The sequence below is a fragment of the Falco biarmicus genome, chromosome 11, assembly GCF_023638135.1.
Source record: "Falco biarmicus isolate bFalBia1 chromosome 11, bFalBia1.pri, whole genome shotgun sequence".
NCBI lineage: Eukaryota > Metazoa > Chordata > Aves > Falconiformes > Falconidae > Falco > Falco biarmicus.
The window spans coordinates 16,592,078-16,608,758 of record NC_079298.1 but is presented as its reverse complement, the minus strand read 5'-3'; the positions used below and the strand labels follow the sequence as shown (position 1 = coordinate 16,608,758).

Here is a 16,681-nt window from a genome sequence, read left to right as displayed (position 1 = left end):
TCAGTTAAACGTGTCTCTGTTGCATTTCTTATGCCATTGTGGATAAAGTGGAGACAATTAATTATATAGTGGCGTTAAAGACTGAGTCTGCAACTTTGGTTGAAACAGATTAGTTCAAACTGCAGTGTTGTTCAGCGACAACAATACCTGCTGTGCTAAATAATCACTGAGTTGGAAAGTACATGCCCTGTTCAGCAGACAGGACCGGCTTTAATTTCCAAGCCACAGCTTCTATACTGCCATACCCAATGGATGCAGTTTCTCAGCAAGACCAGGGCTTTCAGGTGAAATTCAGTTTTTTTCCTTCCTTCCCTCTGTCTTTAAAATGCCTGTTCTAAAGCCCCTGGAAATACTTGGAAAAAGAGGCTGCGGCTGTTAGTCTACAACATGAGAATTACTTACTTTAAAGTTTTTGCACGGGAACAAATTAATCATATAAGGCTCAAAGATCCTTGAAGGATATTCCATATAAAACTGGTTTTTAAAAAATATCAACTTAGCTAGTAGTGTTATAAGAAAAAACACGTGAAAAAGTTCTCTCTCAGATTCACTGATAGGACATTAGACTTGAAAAGTCAGGTGTGTTCTCTGTCATCAAGCATGAGGCAACAAGGAACAGCAGGTGAGGGAGTACAGCTAGATGCCAAGGGGAATGGGAAAAGCACCCGCAGGTGCCAGCTGGGTGTGCAGATTTCCTGAGATGACCCATAACTCAGTGCAGTTAATGTCCCAGGCATCCTCCTCCTTTTCTAGCAAGATAAACTCTGCCCACTGGTTAAATGGATCCATGTATGCTAAGCTTCAATGGAATTTTTTTCAGGAAAGCCACACAACTGAATCAGTCCTCGTTTGGTTTGTTTGTGGTTGGTTGTTGGTTTGGTTTTTTTCTAATTGCTTAATATTATCTTGGTCATTCTTTACACTGCCTTGCTATAAGCACAATTTCTATAAACACATGTGCTTACCCAAAATTGTTCATTGAAAGGACGCTGTAGGTTTGCTTTGGATAATTAACATAAACCAATGATGTCTTTTGGACTTTCTTAGTAATTACATAATGACTACATCCACACTACATATTTTCTCACTCAAATCACATTTCTTCCACTATTCCACTGCCCCTTTGATTCATCGCTGGCAGGCATTTAGAGAAGCAAATTTAAATTCACAGTAGTAATTGCATGTGAATACTCTGTTTGGAAATCTCACTTGGTCATTGAAAGAGCTTTTTGTGGATTTGGGTAGGATCATAAACGACAGCATGGAATTTTGTCACTACAGCCGCAGCAGAATCGTGAATATTTCTAAAAATCAAAGGGCCAAATCATGTAGAGGATTTGGCAAACTGTGGAAGGCATGGACAGCTTTTCTGCCAACTATTCACACCTCCGAAATGGCAAATATAGCCTGTTGTCAGACTTGACATCTCAATTGTGCTCCTGATGCTGCCTCATTCCTGGTATCTCAGTGAAGCTAGTTGTGCTAAAAGATAAAATACAACTACTTCACTTCTCTTTGCCAGGTAAAAATACTTCTGCAAGGCTCCTGCATGAGGCTCCAGATATAGCCTAAGACAGGTTTGCATTTATGCAAAGAAACTGTGGCAGAGGTGTAACGTGTAGTCTGAAGTCTTTGATGCACCTGGAATCAGTTCATTAAACAGCCTGATTTATGTCATTAGCACCAAGTAAATACACCTTCTCAAAAGCTTCTTGGAAAAGGAGAAGAGTAAATCTAGTAATTAATTACACTGCAAGCAAGATAGACCCCAGTCCTACCACTGGCTCTAGCTGGGCTAACATTTATGGCTGAGGTCAGATACAGCTCTACTGGTTCATCCCTCCTGCTCTTGACTGCAGAACTGAGGTTAAATAAAAATATTTAGGTCAGTATGTGTTTAGCTTTGCAATCCAATAAGAAACAACACTGAATCCAGAAGTCTCAGAAGGTGTTTGATGAAAATTATAGAAGCCCCATTTATTTATTTATTTACAGCTTGCTATGAGTGTTCTAAAAATATAAAGGCAACATTTAATTGAGTCTAAATCTACAGCTTGAGGTATGTAAAAGAACAGCTTTGAAGTATGCATAGATAAAGAGCAACCTTTGTGAAAATTATGTATTTCCTGAGACAGGGTTTGAAATAAACTCATTTAGCTATGTTTTAACTCTTAAAACAAGTGAAATTATTTAAATCTTAGAGTCATAAAATTCTAATCCTACATTATTGAAAATATTTCCCCTAAATATGGCCTAAAGGGGGTTTTTATTAAATGTTTTTATTACATTTTCTATTCCTAGATACGACTGCTGTTGTATACCTAAAGTGTTTGAGAAGGTATATTCACTGGGGACATGATAATGAGATAATTCAGTCAGGAGACAAACCCAGACTGTTTGACTGCCAGCTTGTGTCCAATTTATGCAATTAATATGGCATACATTTTCATTTTGTAGCTTAAACTGTTGTATTGTTAATAGCTTAATTCTGCTCTCCCCTGACTGAAGCAACGATGACCCACTGAATGTTGCCATTTTACCCAGCCATTAGCCATACAGCCAGAAAGACAGAAATGTATTGCTCTCTGTGGCAGGATTCAGACCATCACAAGCTCATTAATTCAAAGACTCATAATGAGGGTCATTGTAAAGACTGATACAGATACAGCAGCTCTGAACTTCAGACATTTTTTGAAAGAGCCAAATTCAGCATGATATATGTAAAAAATTCAAGTATATGCCTAAGAGAGCAGCAGGAGAAATTTTCTCATTCTTTTTTGTGAGATCTGACATCAGCATATAGATGGTTTCATCAATTATTGAGACAGAGACTAAGAAAGGAAAAGGGAATGATTTGGGGGTTTCGTTTTTGAAGTTTGAATGTAAAGTGCTCAGACTGAATCAGAACTAGTATGTCTGAATCTTTAGAATTAGCTGCCTCTTTCTTATAGCTTCTCTTCTTTGTAACACTAGAGAGCCTTAAAAGACTGGTATTTAAAGTGTTTTAATAACTTTTGAAAGGCAGGAGTGTAGCTTTTACACAAGGATATCATATATGAAATCACCAATTCCTTTTTCATTCTATAAATACATGTGTATTGGAAATAGCCTCAAAAACTCAGTCTTGTATTAAACAATTACTCCACCGTTAAAAAAAGAACTGTCTTTAGATAGTCCAGGATGAGGAACAGGGCGATGAGGGAGATCCAGGTCTCCCTGCTCCGGTGAATATTTAATTATTTATATGGTATGGAATAGATCCAGCAGCGCTGACGGAACAATAGCAGTGAATAGCTGGTACAGAGGCTGGAGAAACTAGGGGTCATAGCCTAGTCTGAATATTAAGTACAACAGAAAATTGTGCCAGTGTCTCCAGCATCCTGGATGAATGCCCTGTCCACAGGGATTTTCATTGTTCAGGAGTGTCCTTTCTGGTTTTAATCAGAAAAGCTATCCTAGTCAGAAAGCCTTTCCTGGTGAAAGGATAGTCTAAAACAGTGAATGTCTTTTAGTGCTAATGAACTGACGTTTTTCAGAAAAAACATGTTGGACAAAATTTTCTTGAATGCCTCTCGCCCTAATCTGTTTCATTTTACCAGATGTCTAGGTGCTAACTGAGCTACCGCCATGAAAGATGGGCCATTTCCCTCTGAGCTTTCAAGTGCTCTTTTGTCTTGCTTAAAAAAGGGAGGGAGGGAGGGAGGAAGAAAAAGATTTCTTAGCTGCCAAATTTGACAGCTGTCAGCTTCCTTGATGGGGCAAAATGATGATATATCACTTCACTCAGTATCTTACAATTTAATTGTAATTAATTATAAAAGAAACTACAACTCTTCAACATGAGTGCAAATATTTTTATTTGCAGGCAGATGTTTTGCATGCTTTATTAAATTTTGTGTATTTCATACCATTCAGTGCTCAACTAAAAATAACTACCATTCTGTACCTACACAGAGAGAGTTTCATGCAGTGTGAAGCACTAACATCATATTTACTTGAGGACAGAATATTATGTTACTCTTCCAATATGTAAAATACGCACATTAAACAGTGGAATTAAGGACCTATTTTAAATATAGCAGTTGCTAAGCAATGTGCTATTAGCAGAATTCAAACAGCTTGGAACATTTAGTATTTTGGGGCCTACATGCTCATTTTTATATTATTTCTTAGTTTGCAAAATACAATTAGTAATCAACAGAGAAGATTGTAATTTGCTTAGACACTAGATGACATTGTTTCTCAATGCTCTTCTGGATCCTTATCTCAGGAAAAAGAGCAGCATAAATGTTACTAAGTCTTGATATACATACAACTCTATTATTTCGTTGTACAAACTATGGATGGGTGGAATTCTGCATCGTGGTCCCAGAACTGTGAGGAGTAGAAGCCAAAGCAGTTCTAGCCATGCCCACCGTTGGGTGGCTTTCCTTCGTTACAGAAGCCTGTGCAGAAGTACACCATCCAGTTAGCTGTGGCAGTACTGAGACAGAGGGAGGGATGCAAATCTGCAAACAGATTTACAGAGCCATCCTACCTCTAGATGGAGGTTGGTTAAAACCACAGACAATTTTCCCCATCCCGTCCTAAAATACATGTGATTGACTGAACAGAGCTCCCCAGGTTAACTCCTTCAGCAAAACCTCCTTATTGTTGACAAGATGATTAGGAAAGCACCAGGGAATTTCTTTGAATTTGCAATTGCTTTTTCTCTCCTGCAAATTTCTTTACAAGAGAAAATTATCAAGTCCGGTGCTGTGGTTGTGGGTCAGATCTGATCCTAGGACTTGTACCACTCCAGACAGCTCTGAACTCATCCTTGTGTGCCAGTTGTATCTGACCCACCCACATCACAGCTGTGAACATGGGAACTGTACCATGGAGATCCCCAGAACACAGCTGCCAAAAAATGACACTATCCTGCTCTATACCACAGTGTGCATCCAAGATACGCGCAAGTGCTAATCTGCAGAGTGAAACCCACAGCAGCGTTCACTGTTGCCCGTGAATCCCTTGAGACTGTCACTCTCTGTGATGTGTAGAGATAAAGCCCTGACAACAGTGGAGGCAATGGGAGTTTCACCGTTTAACAGGAGTTCTGCCATTGGTTTAACAGGGCTAGAAGTCACTCCAAAGTCCTAAATCCTTGTGACCCTTCACATAGGTGACCTCCGCAAGAGAGATGTACCAAACACTTACCATCCTCCCTTTAAACTCAGTCATGGGTGTACAATAAAACCTAGCTTGTTCAGATTTGTGGCTCCTTGGAGGATATCCTGGGTTATACAGATACATAAATGTAGTTGCCCATATCTACAGAATCTTGATTTCATGGGATCCTAATAATTGTCCTTATTTAATGTCTACTTCCCATAAATATATTTTAAGTTTCCTACTATTTGTTCATAAATATACCACAACATTTCTAGAATTTAAAAAAGCTAAAAAATACTTTCACACATATCCTTAAGGAGAAATGATTCCCTGAAGATTCTATGAGTGGAGGCTGTTCCTATATCAGCCCTTGTCTTTGATTAACCACTTAAAAGAAAAAAAAAAAAAAAGGGGGAATAGATTAATTATTAAAATTACCCCTGTAGTGCACCTGAGCATGTTGAGTGAAACCCCACTGAATCTCTGGGGGAGGGAGGGCTGAGGATGCTCAGCACCTCACAGAATTAGGCTTCCAGGGAGAAAGTCAGGGGGTTCCTTTGTGAAATAGTAAGGACTAAGTGCACTGTCTGCCCAACGGCAGTTTGGGGTGGTTTGTTATATATATTTAAAAATAAAAAAAAAATAAAAAATAGAAGAAAATAATTCAGTTCTGGGCTTGGAATCAATGTAATTCCCCTTTCTCCCATTAGACTTGCTGAGAAGCCCCTCTCAGGACATGCAGCGGTTTCTCTGACTGCTCAGCCATGTAATAACACTGAAAGCAAAGGCAGAAGAACTTGCCGTGTCACACTGTAATGTCATTATTCACTTGATAAAACTGTGGCCACGCCGCACCATTTCGCACTTTGGGTTTGCCCAAAGCTGCGGAGTAGCTCTGCCCGCTCTCCAGGTAACCCCTCCCGAAAGCCGGCACGCGGCAGCGGCGGTCCCAGGCTGGCCCTCCCCAGGCCTGTGCACAGCCCATCCCGAGCCGGGTTTCACAGCCGCCTGCACATCCCGCTCCCCTCCAGCCTGCCGCCTCTCCGGAGACAGTGCCTTATGTTTGCCTTTCCGTTCTCATCCACCTTGCCTGTCACCTTAAGGCAGCCTTAATTATAACGTCATCAAAGGTTTATTCAACAAGATTTGAAGATTGGGCTTTAATTAGGAAAATGAAAACACACGCTTATAACCAAAGTAAGTATAAAACACAATATTTGGCTGTATAGTAGAAACTGGTTTTAGATGTTTTGGTGTCCCTCATCCAAAACTCCCTCAGTTTGTCCCAGCCGGAAGATTTGGGGATCCAGGATTCCTTGTGCCTCTTTACAGTCTGGATTACTTTTACAGCCTACCACACTTCTGCTCATTTGAAGCTCAGTTTTTGATACAAATTCAAATGTCTTAAGGGCTGTATCTTTGACCAGGGATTGTGGGTGATTTGACTTCCCATCCCATTTGTTGAAATACACATGGCTCTTTGGGGACACCAGTTATATAACAGCTGTTTCCTCTTTAGTCCTACTCAGTCAAACGACTCAGTATCCCCACTCGGTGCGACTGTCCGACATGAACATACTTTACATTTCCCAGAAACAGCTGAGGCTACTGGTATGTCCATAGCAAAGAACATACAGAGCATTGGGTTAAAGCAGATTATGTTAAATTTAGGATATCGTTGGATTACCTGTTTTCTCTAAAGGCCACACTTGACACATTATTAACATTAGCTAGTTTTTTTCCCCTGGATTTACCTGTGAGTTCATGTTATGGTTTTCCCTCAAGTTTTGCTGCATTTCTGTGTCCAGGATAGTTATAACTACTTTTGTTACCTATTTCTTCCCCCAAAGGACTAAATGCAGTTCCAAAGGCCTCTAACTTAGGTTGGAAAGAAAAAAAAAATCAAAAAGACCCACTATGTTGCCCAAAAACTAGTATTTTGAGAACTGAACACCGTGTAAAGGCAGTCTATGGACTTCACTATATATATGTTTTATTAATGGGATGCTTCAAAATGGGGTAAAAACTGACTTAAGACTTTAATAAATCTTGGAAATGACCGGGTATTTCAGAAGTTAAGCTCACCCTCATTACCCTGTAATACTACCTCCTGCAAGGCTACCTGAGACGTATTGTACAATAATTGTGTTCTGGCAGCTGACTCCGAGAAGCCGGTGTTAACCTCTCCCGCTCCCCCGATATGTACAGATTATTCCCATTAGAATGGATTGATGAATGAAAAGACCATGGTTAATGGGTATTACTTTAATGCAGAGGGCCAAATCCTATTATCCTGTGCAACAGACAGCGTAAATAATATTTGTGTAAAGGAGCCCCCCTGGGACAAAGAGAAATGGAGTCCAGGGCTGCAAGGCCCCACATCTGCCCATTACCCACCCCACCCTTGCTCAGCAAAACCTCTGCAGCTCTGCAGGTGCTTTCTGTGGCCAAACGATAAGGGGGGGTGGCCCACAGAGCTTCTTACAGAGCCTGTTAATGGCAACAGGAAGGCTCTCATTGACATGAGTGATCTTGGTGACGGGCTGGCAGAAAGGAAGGTTGGTGGCGCAGTTTGTGTGGCAATCTTGATAGCAGTTTCTGAAGAAGTAGCAGTGTGTTTTCTCCATGCTCATGGTACTTTGATCACATTTCCCTACCTTTTTCAGACTAATAAACACATTAGGTGGGTTATGCAGATTACAGTGTGTGCACTAAGTTATTTGATATATTATTCACCAACAAATATAAGATAAAAGTAAGTCTGCATATAATTACCCACAACTGCTGACTGACTTATAATTAACTTTGAAAAAATTGCTGGTTTAGGAGATATTATAGATTACAATTTTAAATATAAGGAGCTTCAGAATAGCTCTCACGATCAGCGCAAGTACAAGGTATTCAGTGAAGGATTAATTCCCTAAACTGCTAATCAGCTCTATCTCCTGTCTTATCAAATTGTACATACATTATGCTGTATTAAAGTATGAGCGTGCAGCTAATTAAAGCAAAGCCTGCATTTAATATCAGATACTCCCCCCCCCTTGACACAACAAAAATGTTCTAAGGACATACATAACAAGTGTTAACAAATGAAAGTGATTGGTTTTAAAGTGATGCTGTGCTCCTCCAGCAGCCTTTTGTTTCCATTTCGGAGTATTTTCCATTTCAGAGGATTTTTTTTTTATTATTATTATTATTTTTAAGAAAAAGAAGGGGAGAGGAAAACACCAGAGTCTTTCTGGAGAAACAAGTTGGGGAAGACATTAATTCTATTCAGTCTATAGCTGGAAGCCCACAGGAACTAACCAAGGGATTACAACCAAGGATCTACAAATAGTATCTGGATGACATCCAGCTAAAATGTGGTTCATTTACCAACCTTTTTAATAGATTCTGATGTTAAATGCTGCAAAGCAAAATACTTTTTTTTAAAAAAGCAAGAAAGCAAACTCATCCACATTGTTAAAGGAATGCAGTATAAATTTAAATGAAAGATCAGCAAAGCCTAGCTGAGCAAACAGAGGTTCAGAACAATAATTGAGCATCATTTACAAAACTGTTTCTTTTAGTTGCTTTTTTCTGTTTCAAACTAAAATAAAACAATGCCATTATAAAGAAGGCAGGAAAAAAAAACATACTGAAATTATTCACTTATAAAACAAACATAAAATATAAGAAAGAATACAAAGCAGGGAGTATTTGAACCAAAGCTATTTTTTGTAAAAGTATTTTTGAGTAAGCCTCAAAGTTTTTTGTGCCACTTGAAAGTTTTCCCAGCCCAAAGACCTCAGAACATATGATGTTATTAGTGTTATTCAACAACAAAAGACATACATTTTGTCAAGATCTACACAATACTGTAAAATAGAAAAGGGGAGGGGGGTGGCTTTTTTGGTTTTTCCCATTTTTTTTCTTTTCTTTTCTTTTTTTTCCCTTCTTTTCTTCTATTTTCTTCCCTCTTTTTTCTTTTTTCTCTTTTCTTTTCTTTTCTTCTCTCTTTCCTTTCCTTTTCTTTTTTCTTTTCTTTTCTTTTCCTTTCTTTTCTTTTCTTTTCTTTTCTTTTCTTTTCTTTTCTTTTCTTTTCTTTTCTTTTCTTTTCTTTTCTTTTCTTTTCTTTTCTTTTCTTTTCTTTTCTTTTCTTTTCTCTCTTTTGCTTTTATTTGCTTTTATTTGATTTTCTTTTCTCTTTCCTTTTCTTTTTTTCTTCTTCTCTTCTTATATATCTCTACTTAGGGAAAAAAAATCTCAGCAGGAAATTGAAGAGATTTACCAATAAAATCAATAAACATTTGCAGACTGTTGGCAGTGATACTGTTGAGATAAGGTAGAGTTACAGCCCTGTTTGATCAATGTTTATTACAAGGCTCACATTTTTTTAATAGAAGTGGATCAGAACAGGGTGGGTTTTTCTCCTCCCGGCACTGGATTCTGTAGGCTTCAAATACACAGCAACTTTATCTGATCTGTTTAATTTAAATGTGTAAGAGTTACTGAAATACAAAATCATCCTGGTCTGAACTAAAAGTTCCTTTCTTCGCTCCCCCCAGGTTAATTTGTTGGCTTTCGGAGTGATTATTTATAAAGTATTTAGACACACTGCAATGTTAAAACCAGAAGTGAGTTGTTATGAAAATATAAGGTAAGTTTGCCATTTAATACAACTTCTGCCTTCTCTAAGTTTAAATACTAAGTTTAAATACAGCCAGAGATGAAATTCAGTATTCATAAATAACAGTTTAATCTTCTGGAAGATTTGTAGAAAAAGAAAGTTCAATTGTTTTGGGGGGGGGGTTTCCTGTTAATCCCTCATAGATTTGGAGGTAGATTTTGCAATCTTTACTTCGATTGAGCAATATCTTGCACAGTAACACTGGGGTTGTGTGAGAGGTGTACGAGGAATACAAGTGGCCCATATCAACCAGAGGGTAAAGGCTGATGGCAAGCTTAAAGAAGGAATTGTCCTTTTTTCTTAAGTACTTTCCACAACCTCTATGCAAGCCAAACCAGATTTCATAACTTATGCCTGAACTGGGATCAAAATACTTGCCTTGAGGTAACAGGTAATTCAGTGATAAGAGAACCAAGACATTCATGTTATTTGTAAAATGTTTACAGTAGGACATGGTGCTTTTGTGGTGTTGGGGGGCATGGGGGGATTCACTCCAGTATTTTTACTTTGCATGCTGCTATGATTTTTCCATCAACTCACTCTCTTTAAAACTGATTTATAGGGACCTTGAAAACCGTTTGTGCAGGAAAAGCTGAAGTGTACTACAGGGAACATTGAAAACAACTTACTGTTTGTGTTGCTTAGGAACACTCCTGCAGTTTCAATGCAATGCACTAGATTTATAGTTAGAATTTAGCAATTGTTTGATTGATTACTTTCTCTTATTCTTCACCCTTCATAGCTTCATGTGGTGACCTGGTTTTAATGAAGTTGAAAATTATTCATTTTCAGAGGAACAGTGCTAAAAATGTCTGTTGTTCAAAAGAAGTCCTGCAATGACTGGGCTGAGAATGAATAAGAAAGTAATCAGTGGCTTTATTTCCAAGACAACATGCTGTAATTTGCTCAAGTCTGTGAGCAGGGCTCTACACGTTGAGGGGAAAAAAATCATAGCCAATCAGTTCCTATAATTTTAAGGCATCAATATCCTGACCCAGGAATTATTTGAATTATTTGAGAGTATTTGTGTTCTAAAAACAATTTTTATTAAAAAAAAAAAAAAAAAAAAAAAAAAGAGGAAGAATGAAACAAAGAAAGCCCAGTTTTACAACTGGCACCGTCTTCTGCAGTGAACCTGAGAGGCAGCCTGGGAACCCTTTGATGTCATGCACATGTACTGACCTAAGAGCATACTGTACATTTTTCTGGGTTATTTTTTGAGGAAGATAAGGGGGAGGAGGAAAAGTGGGGGAATGCTTCATAACAGACATATGTTTTTCCTTGGGGAATTACACTAACAGTAGATTTAAATCAAATCATACGGTGCTGCAGTACACCAGAGAAAACATATCTGAAGCCAGTGTTTTAAGGCCCTCCAGTTTTACTCCTTTGCTCTTCTGCAGTGATTATGTGAGTTTATTCATGCCACAGTGCTACAGCACACCCTAAAGAGCAGCCCATGCATTTGCACTTCTCAGCCTTCGCAGCTGCGAAAAAATTGCCTAGGCAGCATCTGTCATCCAAAGCGGTGAGGGAAGGAGAATAGCACATGCCCACATGTTCACGTTGTTGCCTTCCTGTCTAGATCCTGTGCGCGAGGTGCTCTTGCTCTCCTGTTCCTCCTTGGGGCTACCTGGATCTTTGGGGTCCTCCATGTCGTCCAGGGATCCGTGGTTACTGCATATCTTTTTACAATCTTCAATGCATTCCAGGGGATGTTCATTTTCATATTTCTTTGTGTGTTGTCTAGGAAGGTAAGTGTCCCATTCCTTGTGGGAATCAACTCAGGCAGTCTTGTCTGCCCAGCCCTAAAGTGGAGTTGTGGTGCAAACGTTTATTAGGGCAAGGGAGGAAAACCTTGTGCCATTGATGGGGGAGAGGAAGGAAGAGGGGAAATTTTGCTGCTGCCTTCAGTGGAGTCAGAATCTCTGTCCAATTTTTACCTTCTCATGTATGTCCTCCCAGGTCTAAACCCAATGTATGAAACCTGGAATTTTTTTTAAAAAAAATTGTAAAACTGGTTGCAGCATCACTATTATTTCACATGAAATAACATGTGTGCAATAAAACCCCTCCAGTTTTTCCAGTTAGCAGCAGGATTCACACACATGATCCTGAAATGATATTTTATTCAGTAGTCTGTCCTAAACTCAAAAGAAGCCTCACCTTAGAACATCTAGTGACAGGAGCAGTACAAAATGAGTTTGAAGACATATAGACCTATTAATAAATCTATTTCATATTTGCATTCAATTATTTTTGTTTCAGATTCAGGAAGAGTATTATAGGTTGTTCAAAAATGTTCCTTGCTGTTTCGGATGCTTGAGATAAATGGAAGGAAAACATGCATGAGCATCTCAGTGGAAGAAGGCAGCAACCCAGATGATGTTGTTATGGATATTACAGAAAAATCTGGTATTGTGAAAGTATGAAATGAGCTAGTGAGCAGGCATATCTCTTAACTGAATTATTGACTGGTTTTGTACATACGAGTGCATTCATGCAGAGCATTTATATTATGCTGTATACAAACAGTATACAAAACAAACTGGATTTTTGCAAAACAAATATTAATGAAGACCAGGGAAAGAAGCTCAAGACTTTTCATGACTTAAGTTTTGTTTCTAATATTAGAAATATCTGCAGTTCTTGATAGCAAGATACCAAAAACCAAGTGGCACAGCAGATTTTATGAATTGCTTTGCTAGTGGAAGCATGTTCACTGTCTTTTTGTAGTAATGAGCTTCTTACATTAAGTTGTATGTGGCCATCTGCAGGGAATGGGTTCCATTAAAGAGTCAATAGATAAAGATCTGCTTCAGCCCAGACTTTTGAAAACATTTCTTTTAATTTAAAGTAGATTAAAAGAGGAATTTGTTTAATATTATTCTCTTATCATTCTGAAATATATATTTGTATATTAATCAATTCTTTATTTTTATAACTTTTAAAGAACTGTTTAGATCTGAAGAGCTGAGGTCAGATCTGATACAAGAATGGTGGGACAGACATTTTATAAGTGAAAGATTATTTTGTGAGTACTTTGAAAAAGACCTGGTTCTTGCTTTATTTAACTGCCAAAAAGACTGAGATCTGCTAAACTGGCACTATGATTTTGGAGGCTGTGGGAAGAAGATGCTTTCACAAGTTTGTCACTTGGTACAGATATTTGGAATCCAGACTTCATAGGATCAAACTAAAAGTGAAGTGGTAGAAATCACCCATGCAGAAGAATACAGATTTAAATTCAAGGTCATGTGCCTCCATACCATGTAAAATTGTAATTACAGCAGCTTTCTCTACTCAGGATCTTTGAGTCAAGCAGCTGCCTTCCTCTGAGGCTCCTGGTTTTGAAATACTTATCCTGTGTTTAACCTTAGGAGCATACAGAGATCTACTGAAATCAAAGGGAGTACTTGAGGTCCAAGTTTTGCTAGACCAGGGCACAAACAGCATGCATCAGCAGTTCCACCTTTGCCATATTACTTATTTTTAAAGTATGTTTTAATTTCACTCTTTTAGCACCTAGCACATGTGAAGTGCTGAGCAATCCTCAGTCCACGTTGCCTTCTCAGGAAGTGTCTAGGATCTCAGATGAAGCCCAGTGTTTTTACCAGTGAGGCACTGTAAATATGTAGTTGTTAATAAATCCCACTGTTGTGTTGTCTGTTAAAATAAAGCACTAGTCTGAATTTTATTTATATTGAAGGAAACCTTTTTTGGTAATTCTCAAATTTGTTTGGTTTTTATCTTTTTTCCATATACACAAGGCTTTCATTGTATGCACTGCAGTGACATGCTTCATTAAGTATATTCCATGCCTCTGTCAAAATTTTTGAAACCACAAGAGGAGTCATTTCTTCGGAGGGCAAAAAAAATTATTTCTGTTGGTCCTTTAAATGTAAAATATGTGAATAAACTGAAGTGCTTAGCATTCACATTTGGACGTTTCCCTTCATTTAAATAAATACAGTGGTAACAAAGTTCTCATGGTTATATATTATTTTCCCTGAATTATTTGCTGTATTTCCTTTGCTGTTGTATATGTTCTTCCAGGTTTGGGAAGATGCAGATACATATTACTTAAAAGAGTATTTCTAGAAGGGTATCTACTAATTCATCATTTTTAATCTCCTGCAGAAATGTAACCTATAGTAAGTCTGTCTGGACAAAGCAGCATGTCTAGTAACTATATAATGACTTCAGCATGCTCAGTGAGATTGAAAATGTTCCTTGGAAAGAAAATACATCATAAAGTGTTTAGGTTACAATAGTCTCTTTAATGAAAGAACATCTTTTATAGGAAAACTGTGCTCTCCAGTCTCTGGGTCAGATCTTCATTGAAACTCTGTTTTCCTTACATGCAAGGATGAGTTTTCATCTTTTAATACAGCACATAAGGAGCAGAAAAATTTTGTTTAGATTCTTTGCCTTAGAGCCTGAAGGATATTGTAATTGTCCTCCCTAATTCATGCAGAAATAGTGACAAGAAATAAAAGGGTTTATTTGTCGCAGCCCTTAGTAACACAAGCCCCAACCCAGCAGAAAGGGAGGATTAGAGACAATGGGCATAAACTGAAAAAAAGAGAGGTTTCAGCCAGATATGAGGAAAAACCTTTTCACCGTGAGGATAGTCAAGGACTGGAAATGGTTGCCCAGAAAGGTTTTGCGGTTGTGATAAAATCTTTGATTTTTAAGACTGAATAAAGCCCCCAGAACCCTGCTCTCATACATGACTCTGCTTTGAGTAGGAAGGTAGATGAGATGACCCTCTGAGGTCCCTTCCAGCCTGAATTGTTCTATAAGTCTATGAAATAAAATATCAAATCAGAAATATAACAGTTGGCCATTAGTTATGATTTTGTTAAGCAAACTTGCACTCAAGTGCCGTGCATCAGCTGAACAAACTGTTCCTCCAAAAATAAATTTGTGTGACATATTTGTCAGATCAACTGGTAACTACTTGACTGGTTTGAAAACTAAAAACTTTGTTTGGCGTCTATTCAGATTACATGCTTTTGAGAGGTATATGACATCTCCAGGTGGGGCCAAGAGGAAAAAAAATAATAAAGCAATGATTGACAAGACAGATAAAAAGTAGAATGTTAAGGTTTCGCTCTGAAAGCAAGTGCTTGCTGAAGAGAGAAATTGTTTCCATTAAACCAATCAAAGAGAAATTTGTGTTCAGTGTTGCATTTCAAGGTGTGCTTCAGAATATAATAAACAAGGTCTGGATTAAGAAAGACTGGTTTATTCTGAAATAATTATTTCCTCAAAGAATTGGAAGTGTATTTCAAAGAAACCACAACATTTAGGAGTTAATTATCATTACAGCCTTTGGGAGGCTCAGTCTGACAGAGCTGGGCTGATGAACAGATCGTTTGTGCTCTTCACCTACTGGAATGAGACAGGTAGGCATTGAATACTGTTCAAACCTATTTCAGACTTTCCTCCACTCTCCAGTTGTCACAGTCCTTCAACTCAGAACATGGTGGTACCCCAAAGGTAGGAATTTGCAAACTTGTGCATCTTATTGATCAGCTGTATAAAGTAATGTCACACATGGTGAGGTTAGGCAGAATAAACAGATATTTGCAGGGCTGATTCCTCCAGCTTTTTACACCTCCAGCATCACTTTTCTCACAATTAATACCACTTTTTTATATCTTTGTCATGATAATCTCTTAAAGCCCCGTTCAGAATCACACTCTTGCCAGGTGCCAGTTAGTCACAGAAGTCCTACCTCCTTTTCTGAAACCTGCACAGATGAGATAAAAGAGCCAAAACTTTACCCCTGAAGAAAGTTAACGCTTCCTTTCCTTTGGGAAAAGAGCTAGTGGGAGGAGTCCTCCCGGCAAACAACCTGCTCCAGCCTCTGTTACTCTTTTCACTTTGTTCACATACATTCAGGACACGCAGCATTACTGTGCTGTGAGATTACAGAATTGAAGATGCTACCTCACCAAAGTCATCCCCTATAGCTATTTTTAAAGAAAATTAAGCCTTTAAGATGAATGCAGACTTGAAAACAGCCGGTCATCAATGCACCGATACTCCATTTAAACACAACCAAAATGTCAAGTGCAAATGTGCTAAAGCATTTTCACAAGTTGCCTGGCTCCCTGCCAGCCCAGCTTTCATGGCCATTGCTGTGGGCAGCCTGTCCATATAGACTGCAGCCACGTGAAAGACTGTACTGCCTTTTTCAGACTCTCTATCTCCATGACAACCCTTCCCAACAAGCCCTACGGAGAACCAAGAGAGGTGCAATATCCAGACTTTGCCAGGAGTCAGATACATGGCCACACGCGGGACCTGGAGATCCTGAAACTGCTGCTTCAAAACAAGCCACAAAGATGTGACTAACAGAAAGTACCGTAATTCCGTCAACTTTACTGTTACACAGCACAATTGACAGCAGCAATCCTGCTGGGTGAAAAGAACAGCAAGTGTGAAAAAAAACCCACATGACAAAAAGTAGCAATAAAACTGACTGCTGAGAAGGTACTATTTTGTTTCAAACTGGAACAAAACAACAACAAAAAAAACCCTAAAAAGCATACAGAAATGATCATGAAAGAGAAACATGACTTTTACCCGATTCTATTTAGGATAACAAGACTTTTTATTTATTTTTATTTATTTATTTATTTATTTTTAGAGGCCTTATTTTTACATCTTCCCAATGCAGGGTTGCACTTTTCCCAGAATTCTTTTCCTGGAGCTATCCCTTTAAATTTGGCAGAAGCTTTACTTCTACAGGCATTGTTTTACAGCTGTTTTTTCTTCTCTTGCTGGTAAGTACTCAAATTTTATTGTATTTACTCTTTTGAATTCCCAAGGAACTAGCATATT

At 38.4% G+C, this 16,681-nt stretch overlaps 1 protein-coding gene across 3 annotated transcripts in view; it reads left to right on the top strand.

Annotated features, from left to right (window-relative positions):
- Positions 1 to 13,764, top strand: part of ADGRL4 (adhesion G protein-coupled receptor L4) — a 76,887-nt gene extending 63,123 nt beyond the window's left edge. For all 3 annotated transcript variants that reach the window (XM_056356097.1, XM_056356098.1, XM_056356096.1), the window contains 3 exons: positions 9,705 to 9,796; positions 11,412 to 11,580; positions 12,095 to 13,764. In XM_056356097.1, coding sequence (XP_056212072.1) covers positions 9,705 to 9,796; positions 11,412 to 11,580; positions 12,095 to 12,157 — 324 coding nt within the window. In that variant the 3' untranslated portion in view covers positions 12,158 to 13,764. The remainder of the gene's footprint in view (positions 1 to 9,704; positions 9,797 to 11,411; positions 11,581 to 12,094) is intronic.
- The last annotated feature ends 2,917 nt before the right edge of the window (positions 13,765 to 16,681 follow it).